The 22,501-nt window shown below is 44.3% G+C and overlaps 1 protein-coding gene across 4 annotated transcripts in view; it reads left to right on the top strand.

Annotated features, from left to right (window-relative positions):
• Window positions 1-198: 198 nt before the first annotated feature.
• Window positions 199-22,501, top strand: part of celf3a (cugbp, Elav-like family member 3a) — a 34,971-nt gene continuing 12,668 nt past the window's right edge. For 2 of the 4 annotated variants that reach the window (XM_062530267.1, XM_062530266.1), the window contains exons 1-6: window positions 199-332; window positions 5,318-5,441; window positions 7,163-7,212; window positions 8,359-8,535; window positions 9,076-9,355; window positions 10,101-10,183. In XM_062530267.1, coding sequence (XP_062386251.1) covers window positions 7,165-7,212; window positions 8,359-8,535; window positions 9,076-9,355; window positions 10,101-10,183 — 588 coding nt within the window. In that variant the 5' untranslated portion in view covers window positions 199-332; window positions 5,318-5,441; window positions 7,163-7,164. Of the gene's footprint in view, window positions 333-5,317; window positions 5,442-7,162; window positions 7,213-8,358; window positions 8,536-8,848; window positions 8,879-9,075; window positions 9,356-10,100; window positions 10,184-22,501 lie in introns of those variants that run through there. The other 2 variants (XM_062530268.1, XM_062530269.1) reach the window with 2 other exon arrangements.

Raw genomic sequence — 22,501 nt, 5'->3', positions numbered from 1 at the left:
CTGTTCGCCTCCTTGATCTTGCTCCGTCAGCACGAGGGATTTTGAAGCAGGCCATACACCATGTCTGCCCATACCAAAAGACAAAGACACACACAAGAGTATGCCCCAAGACAGATTTGGATTATCCTCGTCACACACTGCTCCAGTCCCAAGCCATCTGGAGGCGTTTATCCATGCTACATGGAAGACATGATCTTCTGATGAAGATGAGGGAGTGAGCAAGTGAAAGAACCTGAAGATGAGGATGAGGATGATGAAGGAGGATTTGGAGGCAGAGATGGTGCGGAGGCTGAGACGACGAGGGCCCACAAGATAAAGAAAGAAGACAAGAGGTGGTTATTATTTTCTGTTTGATATTCCTGTTGTTTTGTAAAAGTATCTCACAGTCTAAAAGCCCTCTCTGTACTGAGGGGGTCTCTGTGCATGGTTTCTCGACTGCATGTATTTTAAACAGTGAAAACCTTTCAGGACCGTCTAGACTCAAAACCTTAAATATGTGTACCCTGCAAATATCTATTTAGAGCTATTTGAGATGGCTTTATGCCAACCTCGCTTCAGTCGATACATACATTTTAGTCATGTACGTGGACTGAAGAAGAATGTTCAGTTGTTTCCAGCTCAATTATTATTTTTGTAAAGATAGTTCAGCCGTTATGAGTGACTGAAAGGTGTTTTGAAACTGAAGAAATGTTTAAAGAAAATATTAAAAGAAAATGTTTAGATGTAAATATAGCCGTCCGACTGCCTCCCTACCAGTTTTTTTGTGTTTGTTTTGTTAGTTAGTTAGTTAGTGAATAACTTCATGCGAAATGCCAGCTAACCTTGGGAGCGAGTAGCCTATTTCTGCGTGATTGAGGTGGGTTGGGAAGGGTGGGTGGAGACAGGGAGGCGCAGAGCAGGTGTGAAGAAGACCAAGAAGAAATTTCAGCCCTGATTCAACTGCACTGGAGAGAACGGCGTCAGAAGATTGTTGGCTGGAGATCTTGCTTTTTATTTGCTCTGACTTTAATAAAGACCTGCTTTTGGAACAAACCCCACACTGCCCTGCGCGGGTGCTGTCTGTCTCTGCTGTGGGTCACCTGTGTGTGTGTGTGTGTGTGTGTGTGTGTGTGTTTTTTGTGTGTGTGCGTGTGTGGGTGGTTTGGCTCCTTATTACTCTAGTCTTCTCTCTTCCTTCTTTGTTTATTGTGTTTGTTTAGTCGTACATCAACACATCAGTCATCAAAGCAATCGCAGCTCACTCACGCCCACATTTTCAGAACCTGTTTTGATGTACAGTGAGATGATTAGTTAGACTTCCATCACTTGGAGATTTGCAGTCTTCACCTTATTTAGACAGCTTGCAAGTTCCTTCTATATGACACAGTTAATTCTATTAGGACAACAATTTACAGATATTTACAATCCATTGATTAGTTCTGCCATTGCATTTGCGTATTATTACGATAACATCTGTAAAACAAAATGTATTGTAAATGAATAAAAACACAGTGTATTAAGTGTTTTAAATACTTAAAGGTAACCAGCCTGGAAAGCAGCAGTTGTAACTTCAAATTTGACAGGGAAACGCTCTCATATATTGGGTGCTGCCTACAAAGCAAACTTCAGATACACGGACACTCTCTTGACTAGAGCATGAATGAATGGTAGAAGGTCTAACATACTCTGATTTGGCTGGATGCGAGTCTGCATGGTATTATGTAGTTCAGTCCCAGTTTTAGTCGGGATCACAGAGAGAGATATGAGATTTATCCGCATAGCACATATGTACAAAGCATTTGATGTAAAGCTATGTAAAGCCACGATCTGGCCATATGCTTTGTGAGTTTGTGTTGTAAAAATAATAAGAAAAGTAAGTAAGTAAGAATAAAATAAGAAAAGAGATTTATCCACATAGCACATGGTTCAGTGATGAGCGCATATCAAGACTCATACAGAAAGCAGTCTGAATCAAAATTCAGCCCGTGACATGTTATGTCCTGACTGAAGTGCCTGTACTTAAAGATTCACAGCTGACAATTTGTAATAAAAAGTCAATTTGAAAGTGTCAAGTTTTTGAATAGTTAAAAAAGATTTCCTTGAAGTATTCTGAAGTGAAGTAAACCTACACATTAATTACTAAACACATCTGGATAAACAAGAAAATGATACACATTGAGTTTAGAATAAAGCTTTAACTTTTGTATTTGATCAGGAATGATCTCAGTCCTGATACATTTGGGCCTTACAGAAAATATTTTCCTTGAATTCAAACAACCTTAATCCAGGACTACACATCACATTCTCCATATCGCATTGGAGACCAGATGTAAAATAATATATTTAGCTCTTTTTTTCTAAGGAAATAAGCTCTAGGGTAGAAAAACAAAAAAACAACCTGTTGTCATTTTGTCTCTTCAAATGCATCTGGCAGATGCCCATCTTTATCTTTGGTTCTGTTTTGTGAAATTGAACCATCTCATGAAGTAATGAACATGGTTATATTGCAGCCATAATTCACGAAAGGAATATGCTCAGCATTCATAAGTTAGATTCAAGTATCTTAAAAGTTGTCTACGTGAACTAACCAACAATGGCCGGGTTTCCCAGATTCGTTAAGAAGCTCTTAAGTGCTAAGAACTTCTTAGGAGCGTTCTTAGAGCGCTCCTAAGAAGTTCTTGGCACTTAAGAGCTTCTTAACGAATCTGGGAAACCCGGCCCATGTTTGTCTGTGAGCAAGTTTTGTTGAATGCTGGACACATTCTTGTATCTCTAAGAGTAGTAGCGACCTTAAAGGGAACCCCACCACCCCCCTTCTTGGGAAAAAAAAAAAAAAAAAGCTGCAGGTCGAGTGTCTTAAAAGGCATCACATTTCCAGTTTAACATCAGGTGTTTCAGCAAGTCGGTCTCTAGCAAATCCTGGCCGTGCATTTGTTGTTGTCTCCCCAAATCCTTGATCTTCTGCGTCATACATATGCGCTCCTATGCTGAGTGCAGCAGATTATGTGACTTTAGATGAATGCAGGAGGGGTGATTGGGAGCAAGGAGAACCCATTAATATGCACTAGGACAGAGAACCTAATAATATGCACTAGGACAGAGAACCCAATAATATGCACTAGGACAGTCAAACTGTGGTACGGATACCACTGGGGGTACGGAGACTCTCGGTTGTGGTACTCTGGGAGTCTCCAAGATGTTTTATTTCATGACAACAAAATAATCACTTCAAATTACCTAAATATATATATATGTAGAATGAAAAATCGTTACATTTAAACTAGTTTTTAATCCTTGGGGGGGAAAACCCACTATACTCACAAAAAGTCAAGAATAATGGGCTTTGGGGTTACATTTCAGAATGAACCTAAAATCCACTAAAACCTTTACAGGTGTACTTCATATGGCCTTCTCTAAACTTTTGAATGTGCATGTTCAACAGTTCGATGTCTCCGTACTTAATGTACTGAAGCACTACATTTATTTCGAAAGCAGATATCCCCAACTTTTGAGTAGCGTATGAGGGGAAAAGTAGTGGAATTAGTAGTAACGTTGAGCTTCAAATTATTTTTCCTCACAAAACTGTATATGTTCTACACCAGTCCAAGCAGAGTCAGTGAAATAATAGGCTAGGATAGGAAAGGTACTTTGTTGTCCACTTAGGATAACGGAGTACAACACGTTAGGCTTAAATAGATGTTCTCACCAGACTTCACCTCATTGTGAAAGATGCTCACATTGTGAACTTCAGAGATCTCCCTTTGTAAGAGAAAGGAGGGGTGTAGTCTCACAATCTGTCTGAAGAGTAGTCTGGCTGTCTGTGCTTCAATTTAACTCCAGTGGAGAGGAACCCTCAATGTCCCTTCAGTGTCCTGGAACTCATACACATTCCCATAATTATGTTACTTATTATCTGAAACAGGATTATAGAAGGTGCATTTTGGAGTGACCGCTTTGAAATGCATTCAACAACAACAACAACAATATTAAAGATGGTTGCTTAAGAAATTAACCTTGTTGCAAAAAGTAAAGAAGTAGGCCTAAGAGGTAGAAATTACATCAGAGTTTAAGTGCAAACAAAATGACTGAAATGTGATCAAATTGACAGCTTTGTAACACTGTTTACATTATTCATAAGTTTTAGACTGCTGTAGGCCTAAGAATTGAAATAGACACTTAACATTTGGGGAGAGTTGATGAGTCAATCTTAGTGTTTTTGCGTTTTAATCTAAACATATACTAACCCAGTCCTGTTTATTCTGGTCCAAAGTCCTTTCTTACATGTGTTATTTTAAAGAGGTTTAGGGGTATAGACAAATAAGGCATTTTAGATTAAGTCCTGTCACAAGGGAATTACAGGCAATAAGTAACTTGAGATCTTGGAGTAGGCTTAAATAACTCAAAAGGGTGACAGTGAAACTTGGAAGGAGATCAGAAAACTTGATAGATTTGAGTAATATCCTGTGCTTACTCAACCAATGATCGAATAGGCCTCAGGGGTCAGCAGGTCACCGACTAGTCTACAGTGCACAACACGATGTTTCCCTAGAGATGGTCATGCACAGTAAAAGGCTCCTTCAAATGACCTTCAGGCGATAACTTTGCTACCCGTAGTTCAAAGGCTGTCGTAGTGCGAGATGTTGCTCTGCGGTGTTTCAGAAAAAGAGTGTCACTCTAGCGTAGTAGTCTTCACGTGCTCGTCTTATTTTTAAGAGCGTCGTTGTTAAGAGAAAAGTATGCCTCGACATGGTCGTGATTATTAATGTGATGACAACTATTTTCCCGTTATTTCTCATGCCAATTCGTGCGTCTCATCCAGCCCTTTGCTGTCCCCACATATGTCGCTGTTGGGGATGCTGGCAGACAAAATCCCTTCCGACATATTCTCCAGCGCGCGGCTACGGCCGAGTTTTCGGATTTGTCCCTAAAACCGTGACTTCCCCACTGTCCAATCAGAATATAACGGAGGCAAGCTCGAAAAGATTCCATGACCATGACTACGCCTGCGCTTTGAGCGACAGCGACATGCAGCGTAGATACGAGGGAAAGACAACCGGGCAAACAATAGATCAGGGTCAAGTCACATGGTTTCAAATCGTGCAGAAATGTATTAAACTGATATTTCGTGTGAATTTAAGTGTCATCTTTGAAATACGATATTATTTTGCTATTTTGTGTCTTTACATGTCATGTCCTTGTGATTTATGATGAGCCAATGAGCCTGCTTTTCCTTTGCCATTTTGTCTATATCTCAGTTATGGTTCTTTGCTAATTCAGACTTTCTCTTAAATAATCTCTGTCTCTCTCTCTTAAAAATGTTTTCATTTTTGTCCCCCAGCTGCACCTGTGCAGATACACCTATTGCACAAGCCTGGATAGTTGGAGTTGACACTCTGCCTAGCAACAAGGCAAAGCCAAGGACTGCTTGTGCTATTGAGTTCCTTCCCTGTGTTCATCTCAAGGTAACCCTGCATGTGAGAGACCATTACTGTCTGTTCTGACAAGTGCTGCCACAGTGAACAAGCAGGATTTCTGGGAGGAAAAAAGCCATTTAAGAATCAGACGTGAAGTATAAAGACAAATATTTGTCAACAAAAATGTGACCGTATTAAGAGTTGTGTCATAGATTGATGCAGAATTCACCATTTAAGATGAATGAAATTTGATATATTTAACAAATTTAATACGGGTTTAGAAGGGAAGGGTAATATTGTGTTGAAATGTCAGTCATATCAAAGTTATATGCTCAGGACTCTTTCCTCCAACCTAAGCCCTGACTGATTATTTTATGCCCATATACAGGTTATTTAACCCTTAATCTGTTTCTTTTCTAAACATTGTGTCTATTTCTTCTGCACTGTGTTCTCTAATGTGATGTGTATTACTGAATTGGCACATCATGGCCCTGTCAAAATGCTATTTCATATTTTTAAAGTAAAAATGATATGCAACTTATTCACATTCTGAGAAACAATTTTGATTGAGATTGGGTGTTAAGTGGCCTTATTGTGGCTTTTTGTCTGGTTGATGTAAATTTGTATGATGCATGAAAAGGTATTGTAATATACCCTGAAATTAAAAATGTTACCATACCCCATTTCATTATCAGTCCTTTTAGAATGGTGTTTTAAACCATTTTTAAAAAAGAAAGTTGTATTTGTCATCTGTTTAAAAATGATAATTAAAAGTTCAGTAGACTAGGCCTATTTTATGAGCTCAAGCACTGTTAGAAGTTTTTGCTGTGTTATCGTTTCAGTATTGGTATCAAGATACTTAGACATGCCATTGCATCAAAAAGTCATAATTTTGGTCATAAACACTAGTTTATAGAGGGGTGGGGCTGTTTGTCTTTCATTAATCACCACTGGGAGACTTCAGTAGTTTGCTTGGTGTAATGAATTGGTCAAATGTGCACTGTGATCAACCATATCCATTTTGCCCAATCGATTCAGTTTTCCGGTCATTTAAAAATCTAACTCTGATATTGTCCTATTAGTCCCATGTTGCAGTCTCATAGAGAGAGAGAGAGAGAGAGAGAGAGAGAGAGAGAAGAGAAGAGAGAGACAGTCTCAGAGTGTGTATTGCTTTCATGCCCTTATGAAATTAAGATCACTAAGCTCAGTGTAATGTTACTCACTTTGAGGATGTTCAAGACAGTTTCATTTGTGAAGGGGAGTTCTTTTGTTACATCTGATAGCTGTACACCCATAAGACCACTAGAGGGAGCACTCACACATAACACTGCCTAAACACAGGATGCAATTAAGACAAAGACACTTTGCGTGGCTCAATTTTTATGTCACCTATACATCTCCTTGGGGAAGCTGTCGTTTGTTTTCTTTTATTATTATTATTATTATTATTATTATTATTATTATTATTATTATTATTATTACTTGCCATTCAATAGATGCCTGCTTGAACGTTGCGAATGTTATTCGATGGGCACCAGATGGCGTTGCCGTATGGGTCCAAATCAAATCTTCAACGTAGTCTAAACATTATACCAATTCTTTGGTCCTCACATGAACGTTTTCTACACAAACCACCATCCACTATCCACTAACTGCTCACAACTGATACCAACGTACACTTGTACAGTTAATTACTTAAATACAGAGTAGGCCTAGTCCTTGACTAGATGAAGTAGGACTAACGGATATTGTCTGCTGTTTTTGTGTAGGGATGGTGGAGGAAAAGCCGGAGATGGGATTTAGTAGCGAGTGGCAGATGGTGAGCACTCCGTTAAAATTAAGGGATCCGGGTCCCTCACACACCTGCTTGCTAACATTTTATCCTACCGATGTGATGAGCATTTTCACGTAGAACATGTGGGGAAATATTATAGGCTACCTGTGCGTGCGATAGGCTCAATCAGCCTGTGTGTGCGTAGGCTATGACGTAGCCCTTTGTTTACATTGTGTATTTTTATTTTTGAAGGGTATTTTAATCCAGTGTGTAGTTGCTTCATTTCCGCGATCATGCCACTCATTGAATTAAGCCTACACGCTGACAGAAATTTTAGAATGATTGTGGTTGTGTAGGCTGTCTAGTCTGTAATCACAGTTGGCCGTTTCAGCACCGTGGCCAGGGCTCAACAAGAACAAAAGGCGGATTTGCGTTTCAGGATGTCAGGGGCTATGGGTAACTCTGTTGCGCCACGAAAAACGAACAGCGGCCCAACTCGTTATGTCCGTCTATTGAGTGACCCCATGAAGCATATAACTTGGTTTGGATTTGGACAACCAGTTTGCACCCATCAAATACATCTGAGTAGTATCAGGTTGTTCAAACTGAAATAGATCTAGTCATGTCTAGATCATTTTATCATTGTTTTCTCGTTTATTTTTCTATTTGTTTAATAAAACCAGCCTAGCAATCTAGACTAAATAACACACGGGGTTTACTCCATGAAAGTTACTCAATATTCTTGTTTAAGTTGTCAATTATATGTGCAACTCAATTGGAACGCCAGTGATCCGTTTAGTTCGTGTCGTGTGAAGTGTGGTGACTTGTCGACCCTCCCTGGCGTACGACATCACCGCTTGTCACACCCCGAGGGAGGGATGGAACGGGACACAGATTGACAGAGGGAGACACCGGCTCAGGACACTGTAGAGCAACGGACCACAGACACCGAGCCCACTATCATAGAGCGGAGAGATCTTGTCTGTGTCACTTCTGATACTACACCACATAAATAGGTGACTAGACATCCTTCTGTGGCGTAAATTTTTAATCATATATATCAGTAAATCGTCTGTTGGAAATTCAAGGAATCACCGCTTATCAGAAGTCATCCACAAGCAAGAGATGACCCTTTGAGAGACATTGACACTGGAGGCAGGCAAGGAGTGACCGATTTTTCTGTCGTTCCAGGGACAACTTGTCAAAATACTGATTCTCAGGGGCTGTCGTTATCCTCAGGCTACAATAACGGAAACTGAAAGGGACAACACGAGCGAGAAGACGACAGCCAAACAAAACCATTTGAGATTAGGGAGAAAGCGAGCGAGAGACAATCTGCAACTCACCCGTGACGAAGAGAACATCCATGTGAGAAATTAGAATTTTCCTATAAGCTTGAATTTAGCTTAAATCGTTTTCTTAAGGGGAATGTTGCCATTTGAAATAGAGTGATATTTATTACTTTGGAATTTGGATATTATATTTAAGAATGGGGGTTGTAACAGAGGTCGACACAGCTTGCCAGCGAAGGCTACATTTCTATTGGTTTAGACAAAGGACGTCTGTGCGCGTTTGTTTACCTTCATTTTCCCTACTCTCTCATTCACATGTACACCTTCTGATTTTGTGCTTCTTCATTGCCCTCTCATGATGTTCTTGCAATAATGTGAATGTCATGGTTACGTTTGCGTGCATTTAACTGGGTTATGTGGTAGGCTACGTCTGTTTGCATTTGGCTTCTAAATTATTTGTCAAGGCTATTTAAACGATGGCAGCGTTATCACGTTTTGCTTATAAATATAGGTCATTTCACGCGCGAGTTGTAGCGTGACCTATAGGTCATTTAGGTGGATTTTTAATTATTTTTCATTTGTTTTATGCAACTATTTTCCATTCTATTCTCTCCAGCTCTGTACCAAGATAAAGCCATCTCCATCTTCGCCTTCGTCTGTGCCTCACGACCCGCTTCGGGAGACCTCCACCCCGTCGACCGCTCCTTCAGAGCAGAACACCGGGCTCATAGCCCCGCTCCCCACCGTCTCGATGAAGGAGCCCGACGCGATAAAGCTGTTCATCGGGCAGATCCCGCGGAACCTGGAGGAGAAGGACCTGAAGCCCATTTTCGAGCAGTTCGGGAAGATCTATGAGCTTACAGTGATCAAGGACAAGTACACGGGCATGCATAAAGGTAGGGAACTCTTCCCATTAAATATACATTACAGATCTGGCTTATTGTTCTCTCAGTAATTTAATTGGCCAGACCCATATTTGTATTACTCTACAAGATGGTAGGACAGGTAGGGGTATTAATAAGATTGAATAAGGTTTGTGCCTATGTTATTATGAGAATCTTAGCATTGTTACCCTCCTGACATGTCCATTTTAAAAATCTATTATTTATACAAAGTAATGCATCAGTTCATAAAAGACTACCAAGCAACACTTCCCTTTCAATTGCATAGCTGCAGTTATCATGTTACATTGATAAACATGACACTGTGGTATATCCATTAGACATTTCTAATTCTTGCAGATGTACACAGACCCCATACACACACAAACAGAAACACACACACACTCAAACACACACACCAATATCATACACACAGACCTATGTGTGTATGTTTCTCTGTCTATTTCTTTGTAGTATTTAGTAATACAATGCACTGGAGGAGTTACTGTAGGGTTGGTAGATATTTCACGTCATGTTGGTTTTAGCGTCCTGTGGCCAATATTTTTAGCACACAGTATTTTACTCTATGGCAAGGTCACTGTGGCGTGGTGTTCCTCGCCCCAAGCTTTAGTGATCTCAGCGGGTCTGTTCAACCGGGCTGGCAGACACGCTGCAAGGTTTTTTTTATTTTATTTTCTATTTTTCTGTTTACCGAACTGCACGGCGTCACCGTTTCCTCTCCCCTCTCTCCTCTCCTCAGGATGTGCCTTCCTCACGTACTGTGCCCGCGAGTCGGCTCTGAAGGCCCAGAATGCATTGCACGAGCAGAAGACGTTACCAGGGGTGAGTACAAGTCTCTGGCATCTCTCATGCCACCGTCTCCGAAGTGAAAAGGACAGAGAGAGAGAGAGAGAGAGAGAGAGAGAGAGAGAGCGAGGTCTCTCTGACCTGAGGCCCTCGCATAGAGCTGGTCCACAGCTGATAACAGGATGCTGTCAGTCAGCAAGTCTCGTGGCTTTCTGTCTTCGGCACTGACACAGAAAAATAGGGAGGTGACACGCTGAGATTTGTTCCATTAACAGCTGCCGTGGCGTCTCGCAGCGCGGCGGTTAAAGCAACAGCTCTCCCAGGCTGCGGGGGTGACTGTGACACGTCTCGAATCTGGTGTTGATTGCCGCGATCGTGCAGCAAAAGCCCTCTGAGACGACACTGGTGAAAAGCACATCGCTACTCGGTGGTTCCATCTTGACGTAGGACGGAGCATAGAATCGGACACTAGAGAAATGTGCAATTTTGTGTGTAATTATTTTTGCTTTGTTTGTCTTCGCCACTACTGGGATGGTTCTCTGTGTGCAGAGACTTGTGGTTAGTACGGAGTGTTATAGATGAGCTGTCACGGCCATATTGGAATCATTGACATGATGATTAGCAGAGATGTCACCGATACTTACTTGAACATCATTCCGTCTTGGTACTGTATCATGGGTTATGGTGCAGCTCAATAGAAACAGAGAGATGTTGTTGTGGCTGAGCAACAGATATCCTCTCTCGTAGGAGAGCCGTGCCAGCGTACACAACATTATTAAACACAATTACTGGTGGGTTATGATTCTCAGAGCTCTGGCTTATGGGATCTGCCTGTGAGTCGTAGTCATTGAGGCTGACTATTGTGCACGTATGTGTTTATGAAATGGTATTTGTGTGTGTGTGTGTGTGTGTGTGTGTGTGTGTTTGTGTAGTGTGTGTCTGTCTGTCTGCTTATGAGGTAATAACTTGATGAGTGTGTGTATTCTTATTAGGTAGTATCTGTGCGTGTGCATGCGTGCGCTTATGAGGTAGTGTGTGTGTGTGTGTGTGCGTGTGTGCGTGTGTGCGTATGTGTGTGTCCTTAGAGAACCAGTAGCACCAGTACAAATCCTGTTATTAGCATGACAGTAGTCTGACCTGACTGACCTCAGGGAGGAGATCAGCTTGGGCCCCCTTCCCTAAATCCTCTCCTCCTTCCTCCTTTGCCTCTTCTTCCCGTCTGCTGTGACCCCCGTAAACCCCCTCCCCTCCACATCCCCACCCCCGAAGTGTTAAAGCTCTCCAGTCTGCATTCTGGAAAAAACCTTAAGTTCAGTCCTTTGACACACACACACACACACATACACACACACACAATAGGTGCCAATTTACCCCCTAAGAAAGCTACCTCATTAGGAACAAAAAGGTCTCTACACATTCACATTCACGTGGGCACACACACACACACACACACACACACACAACCCCCTCTTATCGTATAGCCCCCTACCCCCACACTTACCTCAGCTGTGGGGCCAGTAGCACCTGCCATTTTAATGTTTGAGGTCTGTGTGACACAAAGGATGGAAGTCTGAGATTCCTTATCAAGCGTTGTCACCAGGAGAGCTTTTTGTCCCCCTTAATCACTTATCTGCACAGTCATTGCAGAGAATGAGACACTAGAGTTGTCTCCCAAGGTGGCAACAGGGCAGCCAAGGAAATTAATCTTTTATTACCAATGAAATTTCAGTTATATACATTAAATGCAGACTTCTACGTGGACACATACACATGAGTGTATATCCATACGGCTGAGATACAATACAATGGGAGAAATAAAGCAGACAAATGTACAAATGTATACGTGTCAATATTTGCTTCCATGTTTAAAAAGTTGACATGGTTCACTGTCCTATATCTAAATATTTATATTTATATTCAATTTGAATTAATAGTAGAATGAAATTGCAATCATATTGCATATTTTGTGCCATCAAAGGCTGCTAGTATGTTTGGGTGCTTCCAACTTTAAAGACTATTCTGTTTAAAACAAAATAATAAACATTTGTGCCAATATTAGACCTACACAAAGCATACATCAAAGCTATGGAGCACAGTATGAAGGTAAAACAGTCAGTAATACAGGAAGGTGGTTGACAGGTGTTTGGAGAGGAAGAAAGTAGAAAATATTTTATGACTGTGTAATTCATAAAATATACTGGATTTGACTTAGCAGCCAGACTCTGAAGGTCTGCCACTGGTGTTACCTTATATGGTCATATTACTTTGAAATATTAGTGATGACATGATCACACACAAAAATATATTGCTAGCCGTGAAAGGCGTGTATGGATTGTATCAATAAGGATTAACTTATGGTTTTTTTTGTGTGTGTGGTTGGAAAATGATTGGCGGAGTCACCCCATGATTATTGTTTTTTTTTTTTTTTTTTTAAAGCTACAGCTTGATAGGCTCACCAATGTTCAAGTAGGAGCCTTCAACTAATCAAGATCATTACTGCGATGAATGGCACTGCGACGCAATCAAATCTCAAATCTCAAAAACTATTCATTTGTTAGCATCAACAAAATGGGGCTTGTTCACACAGACCGACCCCAGCTGTGAATTGCTTCCTTTTACAGATTGCTAACATTTGTGTATATCAAACAAACCCAGACAGGGCTTTAGCCGCAGATGCTTCCAGCTCGCAGTCACAGAACATTTGTTTGGCTGACCATGATGTGTCTGACCATTTAGAATTATGTTTTCTCTCCGCTGAGGTTGTAGTGAAGGCTTTGAAGGGTGGAGCTAAGACTGAACCTTCACAGAGAAAGAAACATGATTGGCCAGACCCCCCCCCCCCCCCCCCCCCATTTTCCTTGGTCGTTACATAGATTTGTGTGTGCATGTGTGTGCGTGTGTGTACAAGAGGGAGAGAGAGAACTGCGTCATTGTTTCCAGTTTGAAAAACATGCAGATTGTAACCTATGTAGCCTGTACTATGCTTACTTAATATTCTAAATGTATTTGATTCTTGTAGACAAGAGCATCAAATGTATCTCCACTGAAGATATACTGGCCAGTCCTATTCAGCACATGAATTCTCTCGCATTTCCTATTTCTGTCCTTTTCTCACGCACTCTCACAACTCGTCATTTAGAGGAAGATGTGCTAAGCTACTGTAGGTGTGACTTTCCTCCATTCCACCTCTCTCTCTCTCTCTCTCTCCTTTCTCGTTACTCCCTCTCTTCCCCCTTTCTTAGTTTGAAGTTTCTCACAGGGAGTGAAATCTTTTAATTTTATCATTTTTTTTTTTTTTTACGCAGAGTTAGACTGGAATCAAGAGGGAAATGGAGAGAGAGAGAGAGAGAAGAGAGTGATGGGAGTTGAGTGAGATGGAGAGAGAGAGAGAGAGAGAAAGATACAGAGTGAAAAAGATAGAGACAGAGAGGCGGGGGGGGGGTGAACAGATGGTGTGACTGGAGCAGCACCTGGCCTCGTGTTTTCCTTTCAGGTGAGAGTGACGCCCTGACGGCAGCTGAGTATGTGGCCTACATCTGGCACAGATCCGGCCCAGCTCCACAGCCATGTTTAGCCCAGAGCTGGGCTGCGACCGCCTCACCGCTAACTAGCCACAGGGACAGCGCTGGGGAGACGGACCATACCAGAGAGAGAGAGAGAGAGAGAGAGGGACATTGTAAAAGAGAGAGAGGGGCATCGTAAAAGAGAAAGAAAACTGGCCTGTAAAAGAGTGACCGGGCTAGGAAACGACAGACAGCAAGAGAAACGGCAGGGAGGGATGGAGCGAGTGATAATAGAGAGTAATAGAGAGGAGGGAACACTGGAGGACCGTAAAGGCCTGAGGGGGAAGAAGTGAGTCATGAGAAAACACGGCAGGAACAAAAGGAAGCCACCCTGGCACGGGTGACCGATGGGCGTCCTCCGTTACGCTGCCCCCCCCCGTCCCCCACGTCCCTCCGCTCCTTATCTTTCCCTCCCCTGCAACGCGGCCTGGCGCCCGCTGATTTGGTTGCCATCCCAACAGGTTTCTCCTCCGCGAGCAGGTTAAGCATCTTGCGTGTCCGAGTCAACCGTCTTTGGCCTACAGCTACCCGTCACAGCGAGACGTCCACGCACTCTTGCCCGTGCGTGCGTGCGTAGGTGCGTGCGTGTGTAGGTGAGTGTGTATCCGTGCTTCCAGGAATGTCTGGGAACGTCCCGTCTGTGTAAAATTGTGCGCTAGCACCAGGCTTGAGGCTTGTTTATCTACAGGTCGTCTGCACTCCAGAGACCCGTTCTCAGACGAGCGCGGAAGCACTAATATATTCTGTCCCTTTATATGTGAACGGTTTAAAATGGAGTTAAGTTATTCTGCGGAGAACTAGCTGTGTGTGTATGTGTGTGTGTGTGTGTATGTGTGTGTGTGTGTGTGTGTGTGTGTGTGTGTGTGTGTGTGTGTGTGTCACGGGTGATATAACTACCCCAGTTTGTGTGCGAGATTTGCGATGAGATCTTTTTATTATTTCTCCTCCCTTTCATCCCGACCATTTCTTTCTTATCCTTCATCCGTGCGTTTTTCCCGGCGTGGGAATTGTCTTGTTTAAGTGGATAAGACGGAACGCGAGACGGAGAGACGCTGAGTAATAAGGGATGATATGAACGTGTGGAAACAATCGCCGACAAATGTGTGTGAATTGGGGATATCCTGCGATGGTATTGTCTTATTGGACATCAAATGAAGGAAAGTTCTTTGTGTGTGTGTGTGTGTGTGTGTGTGTGTGTGAGTGAGTGAGTGAGAGAGAGAGTGTGTGTGTGTGTGTATAGGCGGGACAGTATATGAGGTTGTGTCGTGGGGGAAGGGGAAGGCAGGTGTTTGGACGCAGAGAGGGGGGATGGTGTGTGAGAGAGAGAGAGAGAGAGAGAGAGAGAGAGAGTGGGTGTGTATGTGCGGGGGTAAGTGGGTGTGTTGGCAGAGAATGAAACAGACATGGTCCCAGATTGGGCCTCTGTAATTAGACCAAATGCATTCAATGTACATCTGCTTCATATAGATCACACTCTGCTTGCTTATGAATGGGCTTGATGTAAATGACGTATAGATGGACCTGTGATCTCCAATAATTTGAAGATGACCTACTCTATCTTTCAGTGTGTGTGTGTGTGTTTGTGTGTGTGTTTTCTGGTGTATAGTGCTGTCTTGACATACATTCACATGTATATTTTCAGAAAATTGCACAGAAAGATATATGCTGCAAATGCTCAAGGGTTTGTTAAGATGGGTTTGCGTATGTGTGCCCGTTTTCATTGAGGGACACACACACACACACACACACACACACACACAGGCTAAAGCGTGCATATGCCAGCAAGCTACTTTAAGAGATCAAATCACCTTACACACATGAGCTGACATACACATATGCCACCAAGCTTATTGAACCCCCAGTAACCCTAAGACCCTAAGTGACACACACACAACGTCATGCCCCACCACACACACACACACACACACACACACACACACACACACACACACGTATGTACATGTATGTAACACGGCATCTGGCTATGCCACCCGTACGCTCAGAGCAATCCAAACTTTCCTTATCTGTTGTTCTCCGATGGTGCAATGCACGCACTACCAATTGCTATCAGGAAGCAGGAGGGTCCCTGTCTACCTTCAAAGAAACTCCTGAAGACCCAGCTCTTCCGAGAGTATTCTCCTCTCGTAGCACTACGTACAACTAGACTTGCTAATTCTAACACCACAATGACTAGAAGTTGCTTGTATGGAAGTAGCGCTCACTGCTGCACTCACTTGTCCTTAGCAAGCCCCCTAGCACACTAGCTTGATTGTTTCCCTGGTTGGGAGTCGCTTTGGGTTAAAAAAAAAAAATCGTCAGCCAAATGTAATGTAATTCAATGTAATGTAATGTAATGGAAATCGCTAATCAGACAGTGATCATGAAGGAATTCTCAATGTTTCTTCATCAGCTTTAGTATTCACGTACACACTCACACACATGCACACTAGAGACACACACACACACACACACACGCACACTTACTTGACATACACTCAACACACACACACACTCCTCGACTCACACTTGTCTTCACAGGCCAGCAGATTGCCCTAGAGAAGGCATAGAGATGGAGGGAGGGTGGGTTAATTAAAGAGAGATTGGACAGATGAATGAAGTGTGGTGGGGGGCAGAGGAATGAATGAAAGTTTAACATAATGAGCGGCGGGTGGTCGCGGGGGAGGGGCGAGAGAGATTGGGAAGGGGGGGGGGTGTGGGGTCAGACAACAGAGGGGGTTTGGGGGTGTATCTATCAGCTTAAATACAGACATCTGTTAGCAAGACACTGTGTGTGTGTGTGTGTGTGTGTGTGTGTGTGTGTGTGTGTGTGTGTGTGTGTGTGTGTGTGTGTGTGTGTGTGTGTGTGTGTGTGTGTGTGTGTGTGTGTGTGTGTGTGTGTGTGTGTGTGTGCGCGTGCGTGTGCGCATGTGTGTGTGTGTGTTCACGCTTATGTCTGGTCTCTGATGATTGCACTGAATCTGGCTGAAACTTGATCTGATTGATGGAACAGGCTCCTATCATGACGTCTGCTGCTTCAGATGAGCGTAATGATGGTGAACAGTGTTTGCGTGCGTGTTTGTGTGCTTGTTTGCGCGTGTATTCGCGTATATTTGCATGTGTGCGCGTCCGTGTGTGTGTGTGTGTGTGTGTGTGTGTGTGTGTGTGTGTGTGTGTGTGTGTGTGTGTGTGTGTGTGTGTGTGTGTGTGTGTGTGTGTGTGTGTGTGTGTGTGTGTGTGTGTGTGTGTGTGTGTGTGTGCGGGTGTCTCAGCCTCCATTTTTATCCTCGCTGACAGCATGCAGCCGCGGCTTCTGTGCTGTGGCCCGTGGCTGTAGTCTCAGCGCCTCTGCTTCAACCTCTGCTCCATCTCCTCGCGCTAACCAGGGCGGGGAGCTACTGCTCCTTATCGAGCAGCGACATTCAGCAGCGTTCAGGCGAGCTCAGCCCGGCAACACTGACATCACAATCATCGCCTTAGAAACAGACATCCAGAAATGGGTGTATCCGTGGCACCACTGTGCCATCATAAAGAATCCTGTTCTGCACTGTTCCGTTATGTTCTGTTAAACAGTGATGAATGGTCACTCTGGTGTAGCCTTGGAGAAGAGGCTTGGAAACTGCCCCCGGCGTCTTTCTGCTGGTGTGGGGTGTGTGTGTGTGTGTGGGGGGGGGAGGGGGGGGCAGTAGGACCTTCTCATAGGCAGCTGACCCGGTCTTCGTTCCCCCAGGGGGGCTTCAGCGGTAATTGATGGGGGTAATTGATTATTGATTATTGATTAACAGCCTACACCGGTGTGAAGGTGTGAAGATGTTGTTATTTTCTTTGTGCCTGATTGATTCCCAGAAAAGACACAGACGGATGATGTGAGATGCACTGTTAGGCTGGGAGAAGGAGAGAAATGGATGGAGGGAGGGAGGGAGGGAGGGAGGGAGGGAGGGAGAGAGAGAGGGAGGGAGGGAGGGAGGGAGGGAGGGGGGGTGATGGAAAAAGGGGACAGAGCGGGAGATAAACAGAGAGGAATGGGGGGGGGGGGTTGTTTGGGTGTATTTTAGTGTGTGTGTGTGTGTGTGTGTGGGGGGGGGGGGGGGGGGTGCTCGGATTTATGGTTTGCCTGATGTTTGTATTTGCCGGTGGAGGAAGGGATTTTGGCATGGGGAATTTATAATGCGTGTGTGTGTGTGTGTGTTGATTTAGCTTTTTAGTCTTTATGCATGCATATTCTCCTTATCTTTCTATTAGAGTTTGTACCTGTATGAGAGAGAGAGATGAAGAGAGAGAGAGAGAGAGAAAGGAAGCAGGAAGGCTAGAGGAGGGGGAGGGCAGGAGGTGAGAGAAAGAGAGATTGGGGGTTGGGGTGGCACGTTGATTACGGTTTCACGTCCCGTTGCCAGGCAACGGCTGGGAGCGAGGGATGCCGGGTTGCTAGGGAACGGGGCGCGATGCAATGACCAGCGCCTCACTGAAGGATAGGGCGGAGGTATTGAGAGATAGCAGGGACAGAGACTGAAGTGGAGAGTGTCTTTGTGTTGTCCCCTACACACACACACAATTGCATACAAATTCTGAAATTCACAAACAAATTCACAGTATGAATGCACACATTCACACTCGCGTAAGCATGAGCCCACGAATGCACTCACACGCAATACATATATATAAAAATGCACAATTATACATGATCCCTCAACATGTATACACACACACACACACACACACACACACACACACACACACACACACACACACACACACAACCATGATCTCCACTGATGCATCTGCTGTTCTGACTCAGTGCCTTAATTGTTCAGCTGATTGCTCACGGCTCAGCCAACACAATGTTCACACAACGCCTACCACAGTGGTGTGTGTGTGCTTGCATGCGTGCGTGTGTGTGTGCTCACGCACACACATGTGTTTGTGTGGGAGAGGCAGAATGTTTCACACTCTGTGCCCAGCAAAACCCAATACATCTGCATATTTATTTTTCTCTGCGTGCATACATGGTCCTGTGTGTGGGGGGACTGTGTGTGTGTGTGTGTGTGTGTGTGTGTGTGTGTGTGTGTGTGTGTGTGTGTGTGTGTGTGTGTGTGTGTGTGTGTGTGTGTGTGTGTGTGTGTGTGTGTGTGTGTCTGTGTGTGTGTCTGTGTGTGTCTGTGTGTGTGTTTGCTTGTGTAATGATGAGAATGATGACTGTGTCAGTTTCTCAGTGATCACTGATGATGGACTGACTGGGAAATCAACACACTTGAGTGTGTGTGTGTGAGAGAGAGATGGAGAGAGACTGAGCGAGAAAATATGTCCCTCACCTCCTCAAGAAGGGAATGGAACTGTATATGATCAGTATTTGGCATGCAGACACCGTTTGCTCTTTATTGAGGGTGTGGAGTTTGTGAGCATTGAAGTGTGTGTGTGTGTGTGTGTGTGTGTGTGTGCATAACGGTGATAAATCAGATGATTGTGTGTTTAGCGGTCAAGGCAGTGGGTTAAGTGTTGGTGAGGGTGGGTGAGGGGTGGGGGGGGATGTGATTTGATTGAATAATCTATGGATTTAATATCCCATAATCCCTCTGAAATCCTCCTCCGTAAAACAGGGACCGATTAAGTGTGTGTGTGTGTGTGTGTGTGTGTGTGTGTGTGTGTCTGTCTGTGTGCACTCACTCACATCCGAGGTTGTGTGCCAAAGATAGATATTGATGGCGTTTGCATACATACATCGAATGTCAGGTGGCATCAAAGTTGAGTGAATGAGTAAGTGTTTGTGTGCTTATACCTGGGGATATTTGTCTACCATATTTACACAGATGTTAAAGGTGCTGTTGTGTTGTTTTGTCTATGGACTGTGTGTGTATGTGTGTGTTAGCGTGTGTTGAAAACATATTTCGCTGTAGGGAGCCAATCCAACAGGTCCCATGATGAGTTGAGTAGTCATTTCCCCCCCAGCTCAGCTTCTTGTAGGATTTGTTTAGTAATATGGACGTATACACGATCGTCATGTCTTATCTGTTTTCCATGGTGTTACATCTTACATCTGTCTCTCTCTCTCTGTCTCGCTCTCTCGCTCTCTCTCTCTCCGTCTCTGTCGCTCTGCCTCCTCTCCCGCTGTCATCTCATGGTTTCATTATAATCCCCTGTTCATTGTCATTCTGCTTTTGTACGTGTTCTTTTCTCCACTCTCGTCTCTCCTCCTGTACGCTCTCTCCATCCTTCACCTGAGCACTTCTCACGCCATCCTCCCCATTTGTTTATCCTTTCCCCCCCTCCTTCCTATCTCTGTCGCTCTCTCTCTCTCTCTCTCTCTTTCCCTCCCCTCCACCCTCTCTCTTTTCTTCTCTTCTGCTCGTCGTCCGGGGCAACCTTGTTTACCTGCTGGGGAGCTCTAGTCGTGGCGTTGCCATGGCGACTGCGGCGGCGAGGCAGGTCTGCGTAAGGCTGGTTGCCGTGCCGACCTGAAGTGGCACCATTCTGATGGCTTTGTGCTTGCTTTGTGCCCTGTCCTCTTCTGCATCTCTCTATCTACTCTCTTTTCATTCTGTCCCCACTTTCTCATTCTCTCTCTCTCTCTCCCTCTCTCACTCTTTCTCTCTCTCTCCTCCTGCCTCTTCCTGCAATCTCTCCTAATTTCCTGCTCCATCTATAACAACATCATGCTCAATCTCCCTCTTTATCTGTACGATTGATCGCGCTTACGTCCTGTCATTTGATGTTTTTCCGCACTATCCTTTATGAAAACTCATGTACAGCATTTAATATCTACAAGAGTAATAAACATCCATTTTCTCTCTTCCTCTCTCCTACACATATATTAAAACACTCTCTTTCTATCTCTCTCTCGCTCTCTCTCACTCACACACACACACACACACACACACACACACACATATATATATACTGTACACACACTCTCTCTCTCTCTATATATATCTTTCTTTCACAAACACACACACACACACACACACACACACACACTCTCTCTCTGTCTCTTTCTCCTCTCACTGACTGAGCTGATGATATACGTCGAGCAGCAGCAGGGGTCAGCTGTATGTTGGGGATTAAAGGAAGTGGGCCAAGGCTCCAGAGCCCTCTCGTCTCTACCACTCTCTGCCTACCCCCCCCCCCAGCCCCAGGTCCCCCAGCCCCAACTTTTATTTATATGTGTTTTTAACCCCATCTACAAAATAAACAACTTGACCATCACTCTCCCATCCCATCCCATCCCATCCCATTCCATCCCATCCAATCCCATCCCCCTCAAGCCGGCAAGCGAGCGACGTGTGTGTATCCAAGGTGACCCGTGAAGCGTAATGACTCATTCGGGCAGAAAAGTCCCCCGCAGACCATACTTCAGCGTGCATGTGTGGGACACGTGTGGAGCTGGACGTATGAGAAGTGACCCTCAGGCCCAACACTGTCAGACGCGCTCGATCCATACGGCCGCTGACGAGTCACTTGCGTCAATAAGATGCTCCCAAGTCGATGTGGTGACTGGAAGATTCCCCTCGCAGTCTCTTTGAGGGAATGTCTGTGTGTGTGTGTGTGTGTATATGTTTGCGAGTACACTTCCTGTGTGTTGGCGAGTGTATTTCCTGTATGTGTGTGTGTGTGTGTGTGTGTGTGTGTGTGTGTGTGTGTGTGTGTGTGTGTGCGTGTGTGTGTAGAGGGCGAGCATGCAAGTGTTTGATCAATAGTGTGTCCGAGCAAGTGATCGGCCGCTGATCAGACTGAATGGATCAGCTGTCAGCTCAAATGTCAGCGCTTCCATAATTAAGACCTTCATTAAGTCTCTGCCAGCCCAGCCACCCTCTAGCCTCTCTCTCTTTCTCTCTCGTTCTCCCCCCTCTTTTTCTTGTCCCGCCCCATCTCTCTCCCTCTCTCTCCCTCTCTCTCTCTCTCCCCCCATTGCCCTTCTTCCTCTCCTCTCCTCCCTCTTCTCCTCTGTCCTCCCTTACTCGCCCTGTCTCCCATCACCTCTTCTTTCTTCTCACAATGAGTATCATCTCGCCTCTCTCTTTTCTCTCTATCTTACTCTCTCTCTCTCTCTGCACATACTCATTTCTGTCCTCTCTCTCTCTTTCTCTCTACAAGTCTTTGCATATCAGTTTCTTCTCTTCTCTTCCTCTTTCATTCGAGATCTTCTTCTCACTATCGCCTTCCTGTCTGATCCGGAGTGTATTTTGGGGCGGGATTGCATTTTAGTTGGTTTAGGTGCATATTGGATGGATACACACACACACACACACTTGAATACATGGCCATATATTTATAGTTAATTGGAAAATATGAAATATGTTACATGTTAAAATAGATAATTTCATGTTGATATCACAGTTATATACATAAAATAGAAACATATTATGACATAATACGGAGTGTCAGTTGTCTCAAAGTCTCTTTGAGATCTCTTTTCTCGTCATCATCCTTCGTTCCCCCTCTTGCTCTCTCTCTCTCATTCCCTCTCTCTGCCCCTCTCTTTTCCTCCCTCTTTCTCTTTTTCTCCTCTTCTCTCGGCCCTCTGAATCTCTCACCATGTTAATCCAGCGCGGCTGTGTAATCCAGATTAGCCAGCGAGCGCTCTTAATCCCATCACCCGGGCCCACGTGGGTGTGTGCTTTTCCTGGTCCCCATCCTCAGGCCAGAGAGGGTGCAGAAGAGGCCAGGATTAAGTGTGTGTGTGTGGATGTGTGTGTTTTATGTGTGTGTGTTTGGGGGGGATGTTTTGTGTGTGTGTGTGTGTGTGTGTGTGTGTGTGTGTGTGTATGGGTGTGAGAGACTGATGGAGGGCGAGGAGGGGGAA

This window comes from Sardina pilchardus, chromosome 24 (assembly GCF_963854185.1).
Source record: "Sardina pilchardus chromosome 24, fSarPil1.1, whole genome shotgun sequence".
Taxonomy (NCBI): domain Eukaryota; kingdom Metazoa; phylum Chordata; class Actinopteri; order Clupeiformes; family Clupeidae; genus Sardina; species Sardina pilchardus.
Note: the sequence above shows the minus strand (reverse complement) of the source record. Positions and strands in the feature narration are given on the sequence as shown.